This window comes from Bombus pascuorum, chromosome 9 (genome assembly GCF_905332965.1).
Source record: "Bombus pascuorum chromosome 9, iyBomPasc1.1, whole genome shotgun sequence".
In the NCBI taxonomy this organism is placed as follows: Eukaryota; Metazoa; Arthropoda; class Insecta; order Hymenoptera; family Apidae; genus Bombus; species Bombus pascuorum.
In genome coordinates this window covers 16,679,021-16,704,129 of record NC_083496.1, presented here as the reverse complement: position 1 = coordinate 16,704,129, position 25,109 = coordinate 16,679,021, and the positions used below count along the sequence as shown (strand labels likewise).

Here is a 25,109-nt window from a genome sequence, read left to right as displayed (position 1 = left end):
AAAGAGACGATAGGTCCGCCGATAGGAAATAGATCCTCACGATTGGCGGTAGAACGAGACGAGGATCAGAAGGCTGAGGCTGAGGCGCGCGAAAGCGGGGGATGAAAAAAAAGGCCCATCTCCTCACGGGAGATTGTCTTCCTTCGAGTGCTCCGTAGCCCCTTCGGTGCCGGCTGTCGTTAGCCTTAATAGAAACCACTCAGCGACTATGAATTGCCTACCGATTATGCTGCAAATTTCATTATTTTCCCGCTGGAAACGGTGTCGCCTCGCCCCGTATTGGTCGATCGTCGACGATTCATCGAGAAGAGGCGCCAGTTCCTCGAGGCTGGCTACCAACTGCCGGGAAATTTCCTTCGACGGGCGCGAGATTATTGGAAAGAATCGTGTCACCCGGTGAACTTTGACTGATTCACGGCGGTACGTGCTTATGAGATAAAAGTGTTTCTTAATCGGTTCGGCGATAGGTTGTTCCTCGTTTTGTAACCGGTCGCAGAATTCGCCGCCAATTATGGTCAACATTGACGCCCGCAGCTGGCCGAAAGTGATATGCGCACACCTGTGCCTGGATAAATTGCCACGTCCGGTACATACTTTTATTCTTTTCTTATTTGTATTATAAGTATGTTATATTTCATTCACGTTGTACGTATCTAACGAACGCTTTCTTTACTGCTTTTTACGTTCTGCGTTTTCCGATACACACACACATATATATGTATGTATGTATGTAATGAGCAAAAAGGTGTAACGTAAGTAATGTAAGAAAATCTCAAAGATTGTAAAGAATACAGTTGCAACGTTAAAAATGATATAAAATACCAAATTTCGTTACGATCGTCGCAATATTACTGTATAAAAAAGGTTGAACGCTTGTAAGAAATCCTGCTGAAACTACTACAAACCCGAGTACCAAGGTTATTGTTTAATGCCGTACGTTGTCCTCGTTGGTGGAGTGTCTCTAAACGTTCTGCCGCTAAGAAAAATCCTAAACGATTTGGTGAATAGGGCGGAAAGTTTCCGTGCATTCAGTTGGTTGAACGCTTACGAGATAGTTTTGTATTTTATTCCGGACGCAAACTATGCTCTTCACGCCCAACGTTACCTAATTGGGTGCACCCCGTGGTCGAACCATTATACGGGGTGTCAAAATACCTCTCTCTACCTTTCGTAATCCTCCATGTACCTATACATCTCCTCCAACCTCTTCCCCCTCTAACCTGACCTTCCGTGGTTCGTTGGGACAAAGAAGTATGCGTGCTTGTATCTCAAAGCGACCGACCGAATGGAATGCACAATAGAATTGTCGCCACACGTCGTTTCGAGGAGTAAGAGACGTTTTCTTCACCTTGTCTGCCACGCTATAAGCCGTCTCAGAAAGAGACCCTCTAACAGAAGTGCTTTCCCAAGTGTAACAACATGTGTTTACGTATGTTTTCATCCCCACCCCCTTGCGCCCCTTTCACCTCTTCCGCCCTGTACCACCCTTTAACTTTCTGTTTTCGTTCCACCACATCCTTTGTCGTACGTTGCACAACATTTTCACGTTTCCTTCGCTTATCTTTTCACACGATTTTTCTCTTTCTACGATTTTTCCTTTCCCTTTGTCGATCCGTAGCTTCTTCCCTTGTTTTCTCTTTCTTTCTCTTCGCTCGTAGCTCGTACGTATATACGTTTCAAGTATACATGGCAATCGTGGCCCGAGTCGGGTTCTACGAACATGGAATTGGAAAGCAGAAAAAAGGGCAATTTTATTGTGCTCGAGGATGGTGGAATCAACGGATCTAGGTTTCCTTTACAAACGTATCGGTTACAATTCGGGCATGAACGGAGCTCGTTGCCACAGAAGGGGTGGAGAATATTTCGTGTCCCCCTTTATAGACTTCCCGTCGATGGTTCCGCTTCGTTCCTTTTTCCACTCGTCTCCCTTCGTCATTTCCTTCCACGATTCTTTCTGATTTTTCATACCACGATTGAGATTTTTCCTTGCCACTTTGATACATGGATAGAAGGAAATTCGCTGGAAAACGCGAATCTACGTTCGATCGGTTGCTTTCTTCGCGTATTGTTCGCATAATAGCAAGATCGAGGAGGCGCGAGACGAGGAAAATTCTGATTTAATCGAGAGGATTCTGCTACGGTCTCGAGGCTGAAATCCGATTTGACCTTTCGATAGAGCTAGCTTTTAGTTGGCGCCTTTTCCAACTTCAACGGTGGCTAACGGAATTACACCGAAGGACCGATAATTGCTGATAATTCGGTGGAACTTCGTTAAGACGCTCATCTGGGTCGGGACGAAATGCTTTCATTTGATTATTACTCGATTTCGATAATGCGATTATCACGTTTAAGCCGAGCGAATAGATTACGTTTTCGTCTCGTTTCGAGCATAGATCGAGTGAGCAGTTGAAACGGTATGTTAAATGATTATGTTAATGAGCCGTGGACGAAGAAACACGGAATACGGCTGGTGTTTTCAATCGTTACGAGAAACGGGGGTTGGCCGTGTGTTGTAGATTTCGATTAATTAGAAACGATATTGCATTTGTAAATGGATTGTTTCGTTTAGAAGCAAAACGAACGTACCTTTAATTCCACGCGACATTCGATTCTTCTGTCAATTTGCCGCGAATTTTCTTCCCATGAAGAGCGAAGGATGAATTATGCAACGGTAGAAATTACTTTCGTATCGAACCAGCATTAACCCGATTACGTTCGAATAATGAACCAATCGAATTAAGATTAAATCGCTTTTGAAAATACGTCTGAACGCACCACTAGTTTTAAATCTTATTTCAGCTATTAACGAAATCGGTGCGCTCTGTGTGTCCTCTATAATTTGTAATTAGCTCGCGGAACGTTGTGTTTCGACTTCCTTGGTTCCACTCCGGATCAAATTGAAATTAAAGAAAAATTAACGATAAAAGAAATTGTTAAAATAAGCTAGAAAAAGAAAGGAGAGTTCTTTTTAAGCATTTCTCATTTTAAATACTCTGACTTAGGAAATTATTAGGAAATTTCTATGGATATATTGCTAATGTTTCAAACGAATCCGAATATGTAAATACATTTTAACTGTTTCTCCGTACAAGAAGAAGAAGAAGAAGAATATACATAAATAGTACTATAAATTTCATATTTTAAATATTGTCATACATGACAACGTTATAAAAGTACCATATTAGCCACGAATAGTCGAAGATATACAATATTTTCTACCTAATGTACTTAATGTCAGTAGAATATACGAAATACGAATTCCCTCGTTTTAGGACACTGTCGAAAGGTTTATATGTAATCGATAATTGTCTGTTCGATTACTTCTATCGGCTTTGTGAAGCGTACATTTCTAATAAATGTTACGTATTCTTTCCATAATAGTACGTACAGTTTATTCACGAAAGATTGTTGCGTGACAAGCATTCGAACATTTTCGTCAATTGCTATATACCTGAAACAACATGAGAAGATTGCCTTACAGTCGTCAACGAGTAGTACGAGCCAACCCTCGTGAAACGTCTCCGATTACATTCTTTATCCTAATTAGGTTTGCGAGGTTCTACGCCTCGACCAGCCACCAATTATTGGTAATTGCGTAAAGATGTCACTTGGTAAGCGGATTGTTGGCGGTTTTACAGCATTGTACTCTTCTAAGCCACACCACGAGGCTGACAAAGAGGAAGGGGACCATTGGTTCCCGTTTCTCCCTCGTGCGACGCCGACAATGAGGCAACACGCTTCCAAGTTTCTCTCTTGTCGTTCCGTTCCATTCCTGTTCGATCTCATTTTTCCATTGACCGAAAGGACAAGAAACTGTTTTCCTTTCATCCATAAAAAGGGCACGATCGAACAGATCATCGTGTAATAGTATCGATTCCTAGATTCGGGTAGTCCATTCGAGAAGCTCTGATTCTTGTATCGAAACTCGATTTTCTTCTTTCCTTTTCTTCTTTGTTACTGCAGCAATTCAAATTTATACGGGCAGATATATTTTATATATTATTAGACATACCACAATCGTAAATGTAACAATTAATTAAAGATAATTGCAATAACAATAGCATCGTTTATGTCATCATTTTATACAATTAAGTTAGGAAAATGTTTAAGAACCGGATTATTGAGATGTTGTTTCAAGAGATTTGGAATTTATAACACTAATCATTTTTGTTACTTGAGAGAATCTTTTATTTTGTTTAATTTAACGTTAATCTCACAAGGCGCGTGAAAATGTGAAAAGGCGCGTCGTTTTATCATTGAAATTCGCACATTTAGCGATAAATTACCAAACAGCTTTCAATTCACCTCTTACAGCACAGTGACGTTAATTAAGGATCACCCTGTACATTGTACATAATGATCCGACGAAAAAGTTTGATAGAGTTCTAACTGTATACACGAACACCATGAAAGATGTTTGTAAGCAGGTTGCTGCTACAGTGTCGCTTTAATTAAACTCCGGGCTATTACGACTGCTGAATATTTAATAGCTCGTTAGAAAAATAAAGCGAGAAACAGGCTGTAACGAATTCAGTAACTGCTCGCAGTCTCTCTGGATTGCATCAAGCAGCAGGTAATTAGAGGCGACATCTTACACGAGGCGAATGTACACGGTCGAAAGTATCTTCTAATCCGAGTATATAAACTCGATAGTTAGAGACATAATTGCACGTAGGGCGCGCTTTCATCATAGCGAACGACGCATCGTCCACAGCACAGGTATCAACGGATAACCGGTTCTTTGCACCGCATCGGTCCCGCGTAGAAATTAAATTAGCTTCTCACGGTGAAATTGAAAAATCCCTTAAACCGAGGCAACGTGAGCAAAAGTGGCTGGATGGAGATATAGAAGAAGGGATAAGCAGGAGTGGCAAAAGAAAGGGCAAGAAAGAGAAAGAGAGAGAAATAAGGAGGAGACAGGGGGAACGGCCGGGTAAAAACTCAGCGCACCGCGAAAACTCGTTTAAAGATGAAAGGCCGGCTAACGACTTATTTTCGATAAGGAAAAGTTAAGGTACTTGCCCCTCGCCACCATCGCATCCAACTCCGGTCGAGCCCTCTGCGGCTCGCTCGAAAACGGAGGGGTGAAAACTTGAAGCGTTCCTCGCGGGGGGTAGTTTTCCAGCGACGATGAACGACGTCGATGTGCCTCTTCTTCCTTCGTTTCTTCTCCTCTTCTCGTTCCCTTTCTTCCCCTTTCCCGCCCCCTTCGCCAACGATGCTCTCGCATTCCTCTCGCTCCTGAACACGCAGCAAAAACACAACAGTTGCGCGGAACTCAACTCAATTGCTATGTCAAAACGATGTGAAATGGGATTGATGTAATTTGGTTAGGCGCGCGACCCCCTTCTGCCACGCTGTCTCTGTCTTCGTTGCACCCTCGTGCGGCTCGCAACCCCCGCGGTGGTATACCGTTTATACCGTTGTCGCCGCCACTGTCCTCGTCGTCAGTTCCGTTCTCGCGTGTACCGGGTGTTTTCGCGACAAACGACTCGATTCAAGGCTGATTCTAATGACTTATGAAGTCAAGCCAAATGACCGGGGCTCGCCCTCTTACACGGCCGGCCCTTCGTCACCCCTCACGGGACTTTCGATAACTTTCGAGTTTCACGGCGGGCAAATCGAATAATTTTGTCCCCGGGAACGGGACGACGAGTTCCCGTTTAGCCGGTCTGCCTGTCGTGTATAACTTGTATTATTGTTCGTTTCGTCGTGACAAAGAGGGGAGCGGAAAGATGTAAGAGAAAGGGAGAGAAAGAAAGGGAAACGTTGTCGAGCGAAGAAATCGAGAGACAGCACGATTTGATTGTTGCTCGTTACGGAAGCCGGTTCCATTATCTTCCTTTATTATATTTGCAGCGACTAGTCCACCACCCTTGCGCGTACGCGCAGAAACGTTTTCTCGTCGGAGGAATGGTCTCTCTGTTATGACAATGTTGTTAGAAGTGCGACCAAGTGCAGCTTTAAAGAGCACTCTGTGATTATTAACCGTTAAGATTAAAAAGAATATATAATATTACTTCCATTATCATCGTTTTAATCGTCTCGATTATTTGAAAAGAAATTGAAACGAAAAAATAAAAAAGAAGGAAAATGTCATATAGAAAAGAAAAATTTTCTCCTGGGAAAAGATCAAACTAGTATCAATTTTAACATTTTAAATCGACGTGCAGCCTCGTAAACGAGGGTATTCGCGAAATCGCCCGGTTCGCCGCGGTAAACCTCATTAAATTTCTATTCCGGCTAGCCGGTTCTTGCCTCAATGGCCGATAATAGGTTGCCCCATGGAAAAATGGCGGCGGCTAATTAGCCGCGCGTTGGAACACCGCCGACGAAGAAGCGAAAACCGACAAAAAACGCAAAAAGAGCGTAAAAAAAAAAAAAGAAAAAGGGGGAAAACTAAAGGACGCGTGGAAGAAGAAGGGTAATGAAAAGAATAGCGCCATTTAAAATCCAGTATCGCGAACAATTGTCTTCTTAATCGTGCGGCACGAATGAAATTAATTCCGACGGTGTCGAACGCGCGTCGACTAATTAGATTCTGCCGGTAAGTATCGAGGCCGAAGCAAACTCGTGGAATAGAGAAACTAATAAGAACGGATTCCAAAGTGTTTCGCAAGTCATGTTCGAGGATAGTTTGATCGGTACAGTTCGAAAGCCGCCTGAAGTGGCGCGTTTAACCGAGTTACGTTATTTCGCATGGCAATCTCGCTGTTCCTGCCACGGGATTCGCTGAAAGTCGCCTAATTAACTCCGTCGAACGATACAACGTGTGCAAAGCGCGTTTCCATTCGCTTGAATATCTCCGACTATCTATCTAAAACTTGAAAAATTCGCGAATTCACGCTATTGGCGCGTAAATGGCTCTACACGAGAACCTTAGAAATTTTCGCGCAAGGAAAATTTTCATCGCGAATGTTACTAGCAATTGACCGCGATCCAAGCAACAAGTTATAGTTTCTCTGTAACAGCATCTTCGGTTTGTACAAAATTATAGAATTCGTTATTGTTATCTTCCAGATAAACCATTTGCCTCGACATGGAGCAACGTCCCCGCTAGGGAATGACCTAACGATGTTTCCCGAGCGTCCTCCATAATGTTCAGAAAGCAAACGTAAAGATGGAAAACGATCGGTGGCGAATCGGTAGATCCGTTGCTGCGGATTCTCCCGCTGAAAGTCGAGAGAGCGTCGTGGCAACGACGACGTCGACGACGGCGGCACTTTGATCGGTAACCTCGTTTATGGTGACGCTGGACACAGAATGTAGGAAACACCGATAACACCGGTGACGGAAATATCGACTTTTGAGAGCTGCCACGAGCATCCCCTCCCCTTACCGGGGAGGCACATCAGCCCCTGGCGAATCACCCCATCACAGAGCGTTCCTCTCGTACTCTGGCTCGTGACGAGGACAGCCGGATGAGAAGCTACGGTAGGGAGAAAGAGGAACGGATAGACAGGAATGGAAAGAGCGAGAAGCACGAGGAGAATTGAAAGGAGAGAAGCTTTAGGATGAAAAAGGAGAGGGACAGAAAGATAAAGTGAGAAGAGAGGACGAGGAGGGACGTACACACAGAGAGAGGATCGACGAGTTCGGGTAAGCGTGGAACGCCGTCGGTTCTGAAACGACGAAGCCTGTGGGAGGGAGAGGGAAGAACCGACCGCCCTGGTGGCGGTTGAAAGAACCAATTTTGTCCTAATAGAAAAATCCCCAGCGCCGAACCCAATTTATAAACCCGCAAACATGGCTGGCGGAGGGCGCTCGTCTCGCCTCGTCTTGCCTCGCCTCGCCACCGCTGAATCCCGACACACAACGCCAACGAACATCGGATTTATAAAGCCGAGTCAGCCGTGCACCATGTGCCGCAGACGCGTAAATTCCGTTCGCATAAACGACCGAGCCCACCAGCGGTGAGCACACACGTCAGAGCTTTGCGAAGAAGACGACGAGAACGACGACAAAGATGAGGACGAGGACGAAAGCGACGACGAAGCGAGGAGAAAGGAGGAAAGCGAGGAAAATTGTCTAGTACCCAGCGTCATACGTATCCGTGGATCTTGATCCCAGCAAAAGCAAGCTGGAAGCTGGTGTGCCTGATAAACGAGCCGGATGAACTCCGTTAGCGTGATCTCGTTACTCGGTCTTCGCTCGACTTTCGCGAATTCTGGCTGTCGCTTCACTTCCGGTTTCGTTCGCCAGAATCTTCTATCCGACGCTCCATTACCGTAACGTAATTTTACGTATTCCTGCTGGCTAATTCCCGGCCAACTTCGCTCGATTGATACGGAGATTGTTACGTCTAATGGATTCTCTGCTCGCGGAAAATATTACTTGCTCTTAATATTCGTCCTCCGATGAATCGTCAAGATGCTTAAAAAATAGTAAACAATCCATTACCTAAATTTATAATTTTGAACACGACTAGTTCGTAAAAGTTTATTTCGTTTTTTTACATTAAATACATCCTTCGCATCTTGAAATTTACCACATAAAAATGATAAATCTTCTGTCTTTCCTACAGAGCAATTCTAAAGTTCAATACGTCGTCAGACAATTTCATATTCCTAACGCGTCCTTTTATCTGGTTCAGGAAGTAAATATATGTTTTGCACGAATGTTTCAAAAAATTTATTATAACCTAGTCTCGTTACAAAACATCATGGACGCGTTATTATGTTATTATATATTCCAAACAAGAAACGCAACAAGTAGAACAAAAATTCTATGCATTTTTGAAACTTTAAATTTCCTATAAATGCATAAACATCTACGATCTACGCATCGAGTATCCTGTCGCTCCACCAATGACGAATCCACTTGTACTCTACGGGTAGAAGGTTAAATTCTGCTGAAGCATAGTTACCCTGTTTGACGACCCAGTAACGATACTCGTTGACAAAAATCCCATTGCAATTATTGCAAGCATGGGATCACGGGTTGGTAACGAGTAATAATGGTCAGAGGAAGAAGGCTAGCGATGGAAATGAGCGACGGAGAGTAAGAGAAGGCGGGATAGCGAAGAGAGACTTAGTAAACGGAACACATGGCCCGAAAGGGTACTCTTGTACCAGCTACAAAAGTATCCAACAGAGATAAATACGTCGCAACTTCCATCGTACGCCTCGCGCGTTTCTGCCGTGTATCTTGGCACATATGTACGCAGCAGGAAGCACGCTTGGTCCATCTGCAGCGATCCGATTTTGCGACAAAGCCCGTGTAATCGATTTCAAATTTGATAACGCCTAAAACATCCTACGAGTATGTGTGAGAACGCGGTACCCCTTATCTCGTACGGTTTATCGTTCCTCCTCGATTCATCCGTCCTTGATAAAATTATTACCCTCGTGGCGCTGCCTGGATCGTTCGAGCTCGAAGAAATCGAAAAGTAATGAAAAGGCATAGCGATGTAATTTTGGAGATAAAACGGGTGAGTGATTTGCCCTGTTTGTAATAGATTTTATAGATTTGTATCTTTAAAATAATCAGTAGTATAGATATTACGATCTCTTTTTCTTTTATTAAACATTCTCCGCGTTATGTACAGCTTTTTACAAAATAGACAAAGATAAAAGGATTGTCGATTACAATATAACTCGTCTGTCTATTTTCTCATTCTCAAACTCAACTAAGAATAACCGATCTTTCACTTTCAACTTCGATAAAGTTTCTCTTCTAAGTATCAAATTCGTAATTTATAGGTCCTTGCTTATACTTTCAATTTAAATGCAACACAAACTTATGGGAAATATAATTCTACCAGGAATCTAAAATTAGATTAGATCAATAAACTTTTAATGATCCCAAGTACTCCAGTTTCTTCTCTCTGCGTCGCTTTATATTCAACTGAAATAAGAATTCTATTCCAAGCTAAAATTGACGATAGTAGCTTTTAATCAAATTTGAAACTAATCCGTATGAAGGAGCTATATTAGAAATCTCTCGATTATTAACTTATATCAGACCGAAAGATCTAGTCCGATACCACGTGTTTCGAACGTCACTTGCAAATATCGCGAACGCTATCATCGATTTGTCATTAGTTGCCTGCCAGTTTGACACGAGAAACATCTAAGTGATGCACGAAGCGTTCCTCCAAGTGGTCCCCGGTCACGGTTACGCTTTTAATCGCGCGTACAACTGTCTGACCCCGGTTCTCGTCCCTGTAGTTTATTTAACAGCGCCCTGGGCATCGGTAAACACGGGTTAGCGAATTGGCCCCAGGGCGAGACCGAATGATAGTTAACGTACCGCTAAACGCCATTGGAGAGGACCTCGCGTCCCTTCCCAGCCAGAATATACCAAGGTTCGTATATTGCGTGCGCGAGGGGACCGAAATTTAATTTTGTGCTTTTTGTACACGCCAAATCGTTGTCTCTCCCACTTCTCTCCCGGCCTCCGCTTCCCTTTCGCGCGCGCTTACTATCGTCCTGTCTCGCGCTCTCTCTCTACACGTATTTCGCCTTCATCGTGATGAAACGGGTGCGATAACGCAGGCGTCGAAGAGATTTCGTCGCGAATTTACTCGCTTTCCGCGATACCGTTTTTTTTTCTTTTTTTTTTCTTTTTTTTTTTCGAAAGAGAGAGATCGACCGTATCACATTGGTAGAGGAATGATCTTTTGGTGAATGAACGTTTCTTAAAATGATAATTCCCTCCGCGACGCGATATGTATGTAGATTTAGGAGTAAGTACACGCGAGGTCGGACAAGCGATGCGACGTCGTTGCGATTTCGCGGTATGTATTAAAACAACACTTTGCAATTAAAAAATATGTTCTAAATTATGCGATGCATGCGCATAGGTATAATTTTGGTCGCTAGAAATTTGAAAGTGCCGAATTACAGTTTTGTTTTTATTATTTTCCAAAGTTGTCATGTTTATAAACCGACCGTCTACATCTACGGATCAGCGGACGAAGAAAAAGTGTATCTGTTTCGTTTGTGCCACTTTGCTAGTCATCTTTACAAACTGCCCGTAGTACATACATATATATATGTATTAGAGAATAGATATTACGAAGTTAATACTAAACGTTGGAATATTAATTCTGTCACATCATTAACGAAGGTACAACGAAAGATCAATCGGAAGACAACGATTCGAACGTTGGCTAAAACTGCAACTCGTCTGAGACCTGATCTCAAATCCGAAAACAATTTCGTTTTATTTTACGTGTGCGCATCCGCCGAGTCTACGAAATTCTCGCCGTGAAACGCAACGGTATCGTCGCCGACCAGGTGGTTAATTAATTCGCGACGTCTCGACGAGAACGCGTCGACGTCGAGGACGCTAAATCGACGAGTAGAGTCGCGGGTACGACGAGCCGCTAGCTAAAGCGAGAACGAACGAGCAAGCGAAAGGAAAACAGCGGCCGGCGAGAACGGGACGCAGCTCAGAGATGGTTGACTTGATGAAATCATGCCGCGAGAATTAAACCGGGGGATACCCGTGGCGTGTGTCGTCGTCGTCGCCGGCGTGTGGAGCAGGAGAACTCGGCTCGAGCTCCAATTGGCGGGAGCAAGACAACGGTAGGAGTTGACTGCAGTGTATACACAGTTAATTAAGCCGGAGTACCACGGAGGACGGTGGAGCGCGGGTGCAGAGAGACGGGAGAGGGAGAGATCGCTGAAACGGCAGACAGAGAGGTGTGTCGGTGAAGCGAGAGAGAGTGAGCAGGGAAATGGAGAAAGAGGAAGAATGACTGAACGAGGTGAAACGGGGCGAACGTACTCCCGCTAATGTGAGCGAGACAGTGACGAACGATTTTGTCCTGTGGGCTGCAAAGGTAATTTGCTCTCTGGATATGCAGTCTCAGTGGTTCTCAAACCGTACGGCGAATTCACGCGAGATTCCAGGCCGCGCCTCGTCGATCGTTTCTCACTTGGTGATTTCGAAATTTCGTTTGCCCCAACTGCAAGGAGAGTTCCATGGGCTAGAGACGCTCTTTGCCGATCGACCAGCTTTTCACCGCGATGCTACACGTCCCTGAGGTAGTTTGCTCTTTACTAGCCGATATTACGAGCGTAAATAAACTGGGACTGTTTCGACCGACGATGGCTTTTTCCACCGGCCGGAACGTGACTGCTGAAACGTCGATGGCGTTTTTTTCCCACAGCAGCGATTATTGCGCGATTGTCGCGCATTGTCGAAAGAAATTGCGAATGAAATTGCGTTTTCTACCACGGTGAAATTCTTGCAGACGACGGATCGCCGGCTATCGGCGCGGGACGCGAATTAAAAATCAATGTACGAACACTTCTTGGAATTGTTCAAAATGCACATTGTAGTATATGCGGTGCGCGCATAGCACGTACATGCCCGTAATCTTTTCTAACTCGATTTCTATCCAAGTTCTCCGAGCTCCGCCCCTCGCCGTCCCTAAAAATGTCGCTCTTTTAATCTCGCGTAGTTCGCGTTAGTCGCGGACTACGCCACTGGGAGCTGGTCGAACGAGCGAATTGAAACCGCCGAAAAAGTCAAAAATGAAACCTAAATTCGTGGCGTTCGCCGCAACGCGACGATTTTCCTTGCCTCGACGATCAATCTGGAAAATAACCGAACAGTGTCCATCGAGTTTTTCCTAGCAAACTCTATCTTCCATGAAAAAAAAGAAAAAAATAGATTATCATATGTTTCGCAAGGTCATCAATCTCTCCTAAATTATTAAAATAAATTATTAGAATAGAAGAAATTATTAAAACTCCTCATAAAATTGCACGTTCGACACTCTTTTTCTTTGCACTGCCGAATTTTCCAGATTACTCCAAAACTCACAGTGGCGCACGACGGATTAAGCATTCGAAACCTAAAGATCTTTCTTTCGTTGCTTCGACTACCCGCTGAGAGTTTTCCCCAAACCTGTCGCAAAATCCGTCTAACATTCAGAAAACCTCTCGAGCGTCGCCACCCGTGGCTACTGTAAACCAAACAAGCTATTCTTTCCCCGATTCACGCACAGAAAACATGTTTCTGCAACGAGCCGCTACGATCGCTTCTGGATTCCTTTCATCTCGCCTCTTTGCTTCTCTATTTCGCACCTCGTGATCGTCGTTGCAACAAGCGAGTTACTGAAGCCCTAGAAAATCCGTCCGTGGAAAATTGGAGCGGATCCCAGCGTCGTGCAAACGGTCTCAATGGCCGGCACAACGAAATTAGACTTATCTCGGTCATCGAGGACCACCACGCAGCTGCTTGGCTATAGGATTCACATCCCCGTGAATAGACCGGCTTAGTTTTTCTTTATTATACTTGAGTTTCGAAGGCTCGCGTCCCGATTTGCAAACAGTCCTGCTTGGTCTATCTAATACACGGTTGCTCTTTTCGGCGACGGTGGTCACGCGCCATTGTCAACCGCCGATCGATCCTGATCAACAATCTTTAAGATGCTCTACAATGAAGAGTTTCATTCAGCAAGGTTTTTCATGCACGGGATTTCTAGCCAATTTCGTAGAGATTCGATTTTGTTCCCTTTATTGGAGACTCAATGGGACACTTTGTACAGCATTTTGGATAGCGTACGAAATTCTTTTGCTTGAAAGAAGAGTGAAAATAGTAAGACATTGTGGAAGATTGCAGTTGAGAGCTTGAGTAATGTGGTGAATTATTTGCGGTGTTTTTATTTGTATTTTTCAAGCGAGCAATTCGTAGCTTCAAAATTTCTGCTGTGAAAACTTTACGATGTGTAATTCTAATATAGTGGTAATTCAATTATTAAAACAAATTTTAATCGGAGCTTGACCAATCACTTGGGCGCCATATTCAACCAATTTCAAAACTGAAAAGCGATGATGTTTTTTTTTCTAATTTTCCTTAAAATCTGCTATTATTTATAGCATTCCTTTATAGTAACTAGAACTTACAAATTCCGGTTATATGATCTTCAAATATACGAACCGTTTGTTCACACATTTGAGAGGAAAATCATTTTCATCTTTGCATTAATCTTGTTGTATATAAAGAATCAAACTTACTATTTGCTAAAACAATCGAAAAAAAAGTTTCCACAAAAGCAGGTGTATATTTTTTCTTCCTTGGTAAAATGCCTAAAAATTAGCCGAGTTAGAGAGGGTTCTCGCTTATCTACCAAAGTTGGGATCGGTATCAGCTGCTGCCAATACGTCAAACAGGTTAAAACGTTTAACCATCACGGAGGCTACCTGAGTTTTTCCGAACAACGAGAGTAATCTTTTGGAGGAACGGCGTTTCGGATCCCTTGAGCGTTCTGCTCGAGGATCAACGTTCAGGAAATTAGCTAAAACTGGAGCTAAGTGCTGCAGCTCGAACCGGGCCAGCCACGAAATAAACGCGTCGATCTCGTAACGTAGCCCGGCTCCCTCGGGCAGATATTTATCGCGGTAAGTGGGATCCGGTTAAATGCAACTTGTGATCTGATTTCTACAGAACCTAAAAGCACTTTCCTCTTCCTCGTGCCGGGGTTAGCTAGATTCGTGACCGAGATTGCCGGCGTGGAAAACGGCGTCGCTTGTTAATGCGCGTAAACGCCATACACGACGACACACGGGCACGTGGGAACCACGCACAAAAGATCTCGAGAGGATCGATATAGATTTACGTATGTATCCATTGCATATGTCGATTATTCGTGTACGTTATTAAATATCTATTTCGCTACGTCACGATGTTTTTGTACAAAAGAGCGATGAACGGAGTTGAACGAAATTTTTTAATAAATTTTAATGATTTATAGAATTCTATTTCATAATTGTGTTATTTTATTGTTGTTATATCGTATCTATATATTATTCTATGTATTGATATAACTATGTATATATCTATATATTAAGCTGTTAATCGGATCATCTCTTGACTACGGAGTTCTGTAATAACATAATTGGAAATCAATAAAGGAAGATTAATTTCAGTTAGATTAATTTTAATCTTTATACATGTAAATATCATCTTATTCCGTTGTAAACGAAACAGCAACGGAAGAATAAAAGAGATCGATAAAGAAGCTATTATATCTAATAAATACGTCTTTCCTTGCGATAGATTAATTTTTGTGGAACATTGAAAATCCGTTTATTATTATTTTTCTAATTATCAATTCATAAATCATATCTCTTCGTATTCTCTCGCGCGATTGAATATCACAATGCACACCAATAGTGAACGAAAAAGCAAATCAATTTAATAACTTCTTGTTTTATGAATTTCATTTTGTCGATAAATTGGTATGAAATTTGTATCATGTGTGAACCCAACTATGAATTTCGAGCGCACGTATCATTAACCATCCGCATGTACATATCTTTCATCAGAAATCATAGAAACCGCACGTAAATTTCACGTTTCACCCCAAAATTAGAGTCGTAAACGATACTGGCCGCGTATCGATTCATTTCGAAGTCCAATTATTTGTAACATAGAACGTTTAGATGTCCATGATGTGAAACGTTGACGCATTATTTCGCAGGACAATTATAATCGGGACGCGTGGACCAGAGGGTTGGAGGGGAGGGATTTTCTATAACGGAAGGGCCGTGAATCGACGTGAAACGTATAATTTGCCTCGATTTTCGACGGATCGATTTTGAGCAGCTACTGTTTCGCTACAGGCGGATATCTTTTGTGCCGCGGTTTTGTGGGCGTACACTTCCCCCTGGGCTAAAACGCCAAATGGTAACGACGATACGCGGAATCGAATGCGGAATGGGAAACGGGGATTTGTTTTGTGCGCGCCGGTTTTCGGTGCGCGAACGATGAAAAAGAGAAACAATCTACGCGTTGTCCTAAACGACCGAAAATAATCGTCCACGAAACCTTGTCCCTTTGTCACGAAGCTAATTCCAAAAATTTGATGAAAAGAAATCTTCTCTTCTAAGGAAATCTCCCCTTTTTCTTTTAAATTTTCTCCTGTTTCGTACAAAAACCAATGAAGTCTGACTTATTTTACGTTTTGAAGGATCGAAGAAGACTGACATACATAAACCTTCTCATATGTACGATATTACACTGGCTGTACAATTATTGTCCAGCCTTGCAACAACCGTGAAGTAGAAATGGTACAAAAATTATAATGGTGGTACAATTTTCGTAAAAGGCGGTGCATGAAATGTTACTCGAAAAATCTTTAATCCCTGTTTATCGTAGTGGCTGTAACTAAAAGACAAGGAACGAGAGAATTGTACAGAATCAATTTTTGCTGGAGAAGGATTCTCTGTCGATGAAGAAGCTCTGTAACTCTGTGGCGAAATAACAACGATATTATCGAACAACGGGTGCAGAATAGGATCGAAACGAAGTAATTACCGCGTTGAAGCGTCATCATCCCTTTACTGGTCGCGGTCCTTTGGTCGGTGAGGTAGAGAAGAGTTAAACGGTTTAACCGGGCGTCTTTGGAAAAATCGCGGCGTCTGGTGCACGCGTAATGCGCGCGTAACACGGTCAGGTAGGGCGCGCGCCAAGTCGGCCCGAACGCTTCAAGCATCCAGAAGCGTAGGAGGTTTGGCGTAAGCGGTAAGCTTTACCTCATTTCTGGCAATTACAGGGGATGCCAGAATCCGCCGCAAGAATCAAGCCACACCGGTTTCGCGTGTGCACACGTACGTGTGCACGTGAACGTGTGCGCGTTGCGTCCGTTTACGCGAGCCACCCCACTGTGTCGCGCGTGTGCACGCTCAACCGCTCCGTGTATCCATCCCTCGAGTCGGCACACACTCGAACAAGCCGTGTACACGTACAAGACGGTTGAATCGGTGGATGTACGGTGTCACAGAAGCCCGATTCGAGTCCACCTCTTCTACCCCTGCGAATTATCCCCACCTAGACACCGTAAGGGAGAGGGTGAAACGGTTTGCAGTGGCGTTTGAGCACCACTGTCTCGCCATGTTCTCGGATCCAAGGCTCGATTGGCTCGAAATCCCGCGAACAGAGAAGCGGATTCGCCGAGCCAAGCCACGCCTCGAACGCCAACTCCTGGACCACCTCTTTCCAGCGAGCGTCTTGGTGCGAGTAGTTGTGTGCAGCTACAACAAAGGCCACCCCGCTGTTCGACCAACCGACTAGTCCTCGTTGGCACGACGCACGCTCAACAACTTCGACTTTAGCCGGGGCGACAATTTTATTTCACCTTTAGCCCGCCGCCGCTGCCTCCACGAGTCATCCGACACGCTGCATGGACGTTGCTGGAATCTCTCGTTTCGCCAGCTTCGAATTTTACTCGATGATCCGGAAAGTTGATAGGATGGGAAGAATTTCGAGCGGTTAGATTGGATTTTATTGGACCGAGGTTGTCGAAGATATACAGGAGAAAGAAAGAATCTATCGATGTCACGAGACATCATTATCCTTAGAGGTACATTGCGTAAATAATGTTCATGGGAGTTCTATTACTGAGATAGTTGGACTCGATCGTCCGATAGAATAAGAAGACAAATATTGCTCATCGTAGAGTGACAAAGAAACTGGGAAGTAGATATCACGTAAAACTTAAGTTAGTGTTGTGGTGCGGCAAGGATCGATCATGAGATGTGTCCCCAATCAATGGTACTGTTGTCAGAATTATGTGTATCTCCGCGTAGATATTATAATCCACTGAATAAGTAGACAAACTTTATTCGTCCAGCTTTGTGTATAAGAACAGTTACGGTGATGTTCCAATAGCAAGTTAGGAATCCAAGTGTATCCAAGGACATCTTGCAATAAGAAGAAACAACACAATCGCGTGATGGAGTAACCTTTCACAAGATGTATTTCGAAATTGAATTCACGTGTTCTGGAGAATCATTTCGTGTCTCGATTAAGCAGTAGTGTGTTTACAAAGGTTCACCATCGAGATTCTTTCCTCCGAAACGACAAGCAAATCAAACGCTAGTCTGATCCAGGATCGTACTTTGGATTTTCCACGATGGACTCGCAGCAGCTCGTTGATACTGCATCTCAGAACAGCCAGGACATCGTCCTACCGAAACCAGCAAGCAGTACACCTAGGCACAGCATCGATGCGATCCTTGGACTGGCGAACAACAAAAGGACTCATCAGGAAATGGAGGATAACGCTCGCGACGCACAAGAAAACACAGGTAACGTTCGTTGTTACGTTTCGTCTTCATGCCTAATTTATTTCAGTTAAGAGGAACAACGAAGAAATTCATCGTAGCAACGGAGAACCGTGGTTCGTTTAACACCTGTCGTTTGGTTACGCTTCGATGCGCCGTTGTCGGAATATTTTGCAATGAATTTTGGAAAATCTCACGAAACAGAAAAAATGGGAGAATTTAATCAAGGGATGTAATCAGCCTGCATTTAACTGGAGTGATTTTGAATTTTTAATTTTTGACTCGAATGCAATTTAAATTTAAATCTCGAAATTTTTGGTATCGTTCTTAAAACTATAATCTAAGTTTTAAAACTACCTTAATTAAAACTATACTACGCTATAACGAAAGATCCATTGTCGATGTATCTCTAACTAAGAAAACAACTTGTTCAAACGAACACCGAAATATATGCGTACCAAAACTTTCGATACATCGGATACGACGTTAACGTATTGCGTATTAAAATTATTGTAAGTTAACTGTTTGACGAGATATAATTAATACAAACGTGGCACGTTCCATCCGTCGGATTGGTATACTCGCGAACCACCGGGTCTCGAGCGTTTCTCTCGTTGCCTCAATATCTCGGATCTAGTACGCTGGATCCCAAATCCCAAAACGGCTCAAGTTACCCTTGGAGACTTATTAATAAAGCAGCTTCGATCAATCATTTCATCCAATTACTGGTTTCACGGTTAGCCTGCACTCGATTCGAGAATTTGATTTAATCGTACGTCAACGAGCAAGCATCTAGCGAAGTATCTCCGTTTTTAGTAATATTTTAGTAATATTTTCTGCCGGTATAGGATTTCGAAATAAATTGATCAAATAATACGACGATAATTGGAAAACTATTAAATGGAAATTAAGGCTAATTATGTTATTATATATTATGATTATCTTTTTAATTTCTTTAAGAGAAATTTATTTAATGCAATTAAGGTACGATACACTGGTTGCTTCGATACGTCTGTCATGATTAGCGTAACAAATAAATTGCCGTTCCGCGTGCGTGACAATATTCTTCTGATCAGCCTAGTTAATGATACTGCTTAGTTAGGCAAATTACGACGACGCTCGCTATAATTTTCTCTTGAAAAACCTTAATGCGCTTTACCTTCCTCGTAACATTAATGATTGTAATGCGTTAATGGGATCAACTAGTTTCATTGACGTTAGGAAACGGGAAATATAATTGTTTTAGATCGAGATTGTTTATTACATCTAATTACCTCTTACATCTTGTTACGTCCAATCAGCCTATATAATTACATTTTCGAACAAGATTTCTTTGGAATTATGAGATCGTTCGATCGTCTAACATCTGCGCGATTTTACATCCGAATCCGATAATATTATTGAGAACTTATCAAACAGAATACCTACTCTAACGCACTACGTCAGCTTCGGTCAAAATATATTCAACAAATTTAATTCACCATTTGACACAAATCCTATCGCGTTAATCTTGTTCGGGATTCTCAATGCTTTTGCGTAGAAGCAAGAAGAAGTTAATCGTTTACATAAATCTTTTCTTCTTTTCTAAAATACAAGTATTAATCTCACCAGCTATGCTACAATTATTCACTGATCGAAACGTATTCTGTAGATTTTATTTAACGCATTACAGTAGTTATATTATAGAGAACTAAGAATGTTCGATTATTTTATATTTTTGAAAGAAGAATTCTATGAAGATGATAGAAAAATATTAAAATAATCGACGATGATAAAAGTATCAAGGCAGAATGCGATAGGCCTATCTCGTAAAATTACGGAGTCTTCGAAAATAACAAAAAATTTAATTTTTGTTCCATTAACATAAACAAATAAACGCTTCTAAACATATAAAAAATATAATTGTCATTTTATGTCTTTTAATAAATTAACATTTGATAAAAATGTTATTATCATACTTTTTTATAACGCATCAATATAATTACATACTCTAGTTTGTCGAATTTTATTGGCTTCATTCCCTTTCACAGTTACAATTCTACTATATTCAACCACTGATGCACAATAACCTCTCGAATTAGCGTCGTACGGATCATCCTTCTCGATTCTTTCGCGAATTCGGAAGTGAACGAGGCTCGCGGTGGATGGAACGGGCAATGTTAGCTTATAATTGAAAAATCGTTAGTATCGCTAGGATCTGGTTGCTGGTGGTAGCGGTATGCTACTGGTGCACGCGGCTAATTACGTCCGGGTCGGCTGTATCGGCCAGTCGGAACGTATATCCGATAATTCCAATTTCGAGAACGAACGGTCGTCCTTCTTGATCGTCGTCGATTGTCGTCGCGAAAACGCTCCAGCCACCGACTGTCCTTTATAATGTCACTCTGTATCGGCTGCACGCGGTTCGAAAGCTATCGACGCAACACTCTCGCCTGGAAGGGTCAAAATCGACAAAACAATTTCGTACAGGCACTGGTGTGTTCCTTTTTTACCCCCATTGCGTCATCGAAAGCCACCGTTAACGAAAAAATTACCGACTCAAAGAGGAAGAGAGAGAAAGAGTATCGATCGATGATACACGGTACGGCACGAAAATCCAGGGGAATTAAACCTGCGATCCTCGAATATTTACATTTTAATTTTGGTCTCATTTTAGAGAAGAAAGAATATTTTTAATACTTTAATATAAAATTGCAACGAGAAATCACATGCATACTAATAACGATGTTTTCGTATTTTGCTTAAACTTGGGATATCTTTTAACGTTAGAAAAATAGGATTAGAACGGTAACGATCGACAGAACGCAATAACAGGCTTGAGCATGGTTTTATTCGACTTCCGGTTTGCGATTCGATATTCAGTTTGTTGCGTCGCTGAGCTTTGTGTAATCTCATTGGTCGCGAATGGATTACCGTAATCGATAACCGAAACGCTTTTACATAATGTACTTGTCGTTTGTCACCGACACAGCGTAGATCGGTTCGTTGTAACAGGCTCTCCCTGTAGGTGATCGGACAGATCGATCCTCGAAGGACCACGGGAAGAAAGAAAGTCATCGTGGAATGACTCTCTGATTTATTTGGCTCGCGTTTTTGGCCCCCTGCCCGTAGTCCCTTTTTGCACCGATTAATGCGCCCCGATAGCGAGATCGCTTCGAGTTGTCCGTCAGTCGCTGGCGTTTGGTAGCAACTAAGTAGCACTCGATTTATCTTTATTTGATCGTATGTTAAGTTCGATCGGCGCGAGGAGAGACTGGCAAAGGATGGAACGTCGTCGAATTCGAAATTGAAGTTGAATTGAAGAGTATCGAATTCGAGATTGGAAGACATCTTTATGGAGGATAATCGATTGAACGTTCGAATGGTGGATGTATGTATTAATGACAGTATGAAAGAAACGTGGAGAAAGTCTAATAAATAAGAATGGAACTTTATTTTCACGTAATAACATTATCCTATTTTGGTGAAAATCTAGTCACTCTGTGAATATGTATGAAATACCGCGAAGAATTCCTTATGCAAAACCATAAAAGTTGGAGAAGAACGTGTACAACAGTAGGTAATTTCTTCCACAAAGGTTAATAATAATCGAGTGATATTCGTTTTCACGCTGCTGAACGATTCGGGAAAACGATTCTCATGACGAGAAGATTGAAAGGAGAAGAAATATGAGGAAAGCGTGGGAGGACGATAGGAAGAATTAAAAACAAAAGAAGGAAAAAGAAGACAAACGGAGGCTGCTTAGCCAGAGTCTTGTTCCGCTAATCGAATTATCATTAATTATGATACTGTATGCGAGAAAGAAAAAAAGAGGTAAAAGACAAGATCAGCCTCCGCTAATAAGTACGACAGAGGGATGGAAGCGGAACGAGGATAGAGAATGACCGAAAAAAAGAGATAGATGGAAGCGGCTTTAAGTCAGTCGCTTCTTAAGAGCTGAATTGACGTGTCTACTAATGGATCGCGCCTGCCCCATCTACTTTCTTCTTCAGCCTCTTTTTCGTCATTCTTCTTCCTTCTACCTCATCTGCTTCTTCTTCTTCTTCTTCTTCTCTTTCTTCATCGACTTCGTTTTCTTCTTTCTCTTCTTCGTGTACCGCTACTATTACCGGCACGGCTACTTTCACAGCTTTAAAACAGATCTGTTATATCCTCGTCGAGAGGGTTTCTACGCGCGTACACTCGTTCAGCGGATTCGAAATGTTCTTGAAAATGGAAAATGCTTCGTTTTCAAGTGACGCATTCCAATTTTAGTAGACATTTTCATAAGGAATCTGTGATTTACCAAGATATGTTTCACTGGTGAATGATATACTAGTAGAACTTAATAATTTACTTCAATTTATTAGGTGTAAACGATCCATAGAGTAAGAGATATTACAGATTTTTAAAAGTTAAAAATTATTGCTTGAATTTTCAATGAAAACTTGTTCATCGTTAAATATAGTTTGGTTATGTATAAATAATTTTCTACTTCTAATTTTTCTATTTTCCGATTAATTTCCTTTTTTTAGTTGTGTCATCTAAATCTATCTAGTCAACCGGCGATGTAAAAGGAGTTTGCTAATTGTCCGTTCTAGTAATTGCATGCATAGTAATCCATGTTCGCTAGCTTAGGTAGGTAAATTCAGTCGACAGGAGTTCATTTAATCAGACGCTGCCTAAAATGTCGTCCTAATAAATGGATAAATGGAGTGCCACTATCAGACGTATTTTAGTAATATTTACCTTAATTTCAAATTGTATTCTTTCACGATGCTGAGAATACATGTTATAATTTGTCCATCTTTTTCCTCGGCCAGTATCGCGATTATCTTTTGCACAAACCTGCTGTATGATACAATCATTCGCGACAAAAAAAAGCACAGTGGAAGGACATTAAGCGAGCTTCGTTTTTGCTCGCATTTTCATATAACGCGACATTTTGCGTCGCCTGTCGCCCGTTTTAATTTCCTCCCGGTCGTGCGTTTAATGAAACGAATCTCTGGTGCGACGAGCGAGATCAATCCTCCGGACGCGTACGAAACGATCGTTAATATTTTCAGTTAGAGACCAGAGATTAATCATTCCGTGTCGCTTTCGTTCCTACCTTCTCTTTTTCATCGAGATCATCGAATATACACTTTTGCTCTGGCGGTGTTAATGAATACGAGAACACACTGTTCCGTTAATATACAAAATTACAGTCTAGTTAGGCTTGTTCGATAAGTTTTTCTCGTAAGGATATAATTCGAAGTGACACGTTGTCGAGATAAAGCGGTTTGATAGGTGAATTAAAGTGTAGGGGAGAGAAGAAGGGTAAGAGAAGGAATAAAAATGGACAAGGGGCAGAGAGAGAGAGAGAGAGAGAAAAAAAAGAAAACGGACGCGGGAGAAGCGTTAAGTGTGCCGCAATCAATCTTACCTTGTACGCGCGGCAGAAGATTAATGCACTTTCAAATTTCATTAATTCTTCGCTGCATAATGAGCCGCGGGGCGAACGAATAACTTTCCTTAACGCCACGATAATGCCGCCGAGAACCTCCGCACTGTAATTGCATCAATTCGTTGGTAATTCGCACAATTATCCTTTCTGATTTTCCGGCCAGCACCGAGCTAACTGCTCGAGAGCACGCTTCCAATTAATCACGCGCGGCCTCCACGAATCTCTCCGCGTAATTAAAGTATGTCGTTGCTACGAATCAGGACAATTAATCGGATGTCTTTGTGGGAGATCCCGGCGTGCGAGACACGACCCAAAACGATCGACTGTAGCCTCGACTCTGTTACTTGCTTCAAGATTGATCTCCGAGATACCCTTGATAATTTTCTTGCAACTTTGAACTTAATGCATAACTCGTTGACTTCGAGGTCATTATCAAACGCGATGGGATATGTGGGAAAAGTAGATTTCGTGAATGAACGATTCACTAGAAGAAGGAATATAGATTTTATTAATCGATACGATAAGAAGATCACATGTTTCGTGACATGATCTTAAAAATATAGCATATGCATGTCCTTTATTGCAAAAGTAATGGAGAATCGTAACGAATGGATTGTTTGCTGTAGAAATTAAAATGGTAACTTTGATAAGAAAAAAGCAAATAAGAACAATATATAATTATTGACAATGATTTCATTGACAATCATCTCCCAAGAGATCTGCTTTGGAGGCAAACGCTTTGATTCTTAAAAGTGTGATCAAAAAATGTTCCTATAAATACGGTTTCATTACTTTAGAAGGAGATTACATACTATCTGAATTTGCGAATCATAGAAGGAATAGAGTACGCTTCTCCGTATTCCCACGTTAGCCAATTTTCGACCCACGATTAATGGATAGTTGTGACTTAAACACGTCTAAAAGATTATTCGTTGAGCACAGGATACTTCAATTTGAATTACACGCCTGTAACGCGCGATCAATTAAGAACCAATCATGGTGTTTTGCTTACTCGAAGATTGCATTTATCCCTGCAGTGACAGTCGGCGTTCTTCAAAGGCACAGCAAAATCGAAGGTGAACCCCGGACTTTCACTGCGAGATCTTTTGATAAGCAGCTGCACGAACTCAATCCGAAGCATCGGTACTTCAAAATGGTACAACACCATTGAAGCTGGTAGAAAGATGCACTCGACGATTCTGAAGAGGACTATCGAGACTCTGTTTGATATAGGTCATTGACATTTCTTTTTTTTAACAGAAATTATAAACCGTGAATACGTATATTCTACTAGCAGCAAAATAAAATCGAATAACTGACAAAAAAAAGAAAACTGTTCCTGTCAAATATTGTATTTGATTCTTCTGGTCACGAAAAAGAGAATCAAAAGTCCTTTAAAATTATCGAACGCAACAGTAAAAGATGTTTCTGTTGATTAAAAATACGTTATGAACGATTGTCTAGTTTCGAACGGAATTTCACGTGAAAAATTAATAAAATATGATGGAGATTGTATTTGACGAAGAATTCAATAACTTGGAATATTTGGAGAGTAAAACGGGTAGAAGCAATGAATAAGTAAACAGCGATTGTTTTCACAAATTTTTATTAACAAAGCTGCAAATATGAAATTTTCGTGGAGATTTGCTTAGTCTCTTAAA

General features: G+C 42.0%; 2 protein-coding genes across 2 annotated transcripts in view; both read left to right on the top strand.

Annotated features, from left to right (window-relative positions):
- Positions 1–25,109, top strand: part of LOC132911028 (protein tipE) — a 232,202-nt gene that overhangs the window by 44,713 nt on the left and 162,380 nt on the right. The window lies entirely within an intron of this gene.
- The window catches only part of LOC132911033 (retinal homeobox protein Rx1-like), a 44,531-nt gene continuing 36,419 nt past the window's right edge, over positions 16,998–25,109 (top strand). Inside the window, exon 1 of the mRNA XM_060967363.1 lies at positions 16,998–18,047. Within this exon, the coding sequence (XP_060823346.1) occupies positions 17,873–18,047 (175 nt within the window). The 5' untranslated portion in view covers positions 16,998–17,872. The remainder of the gene's footprint in view (positions 18,048–25,109) is intronic.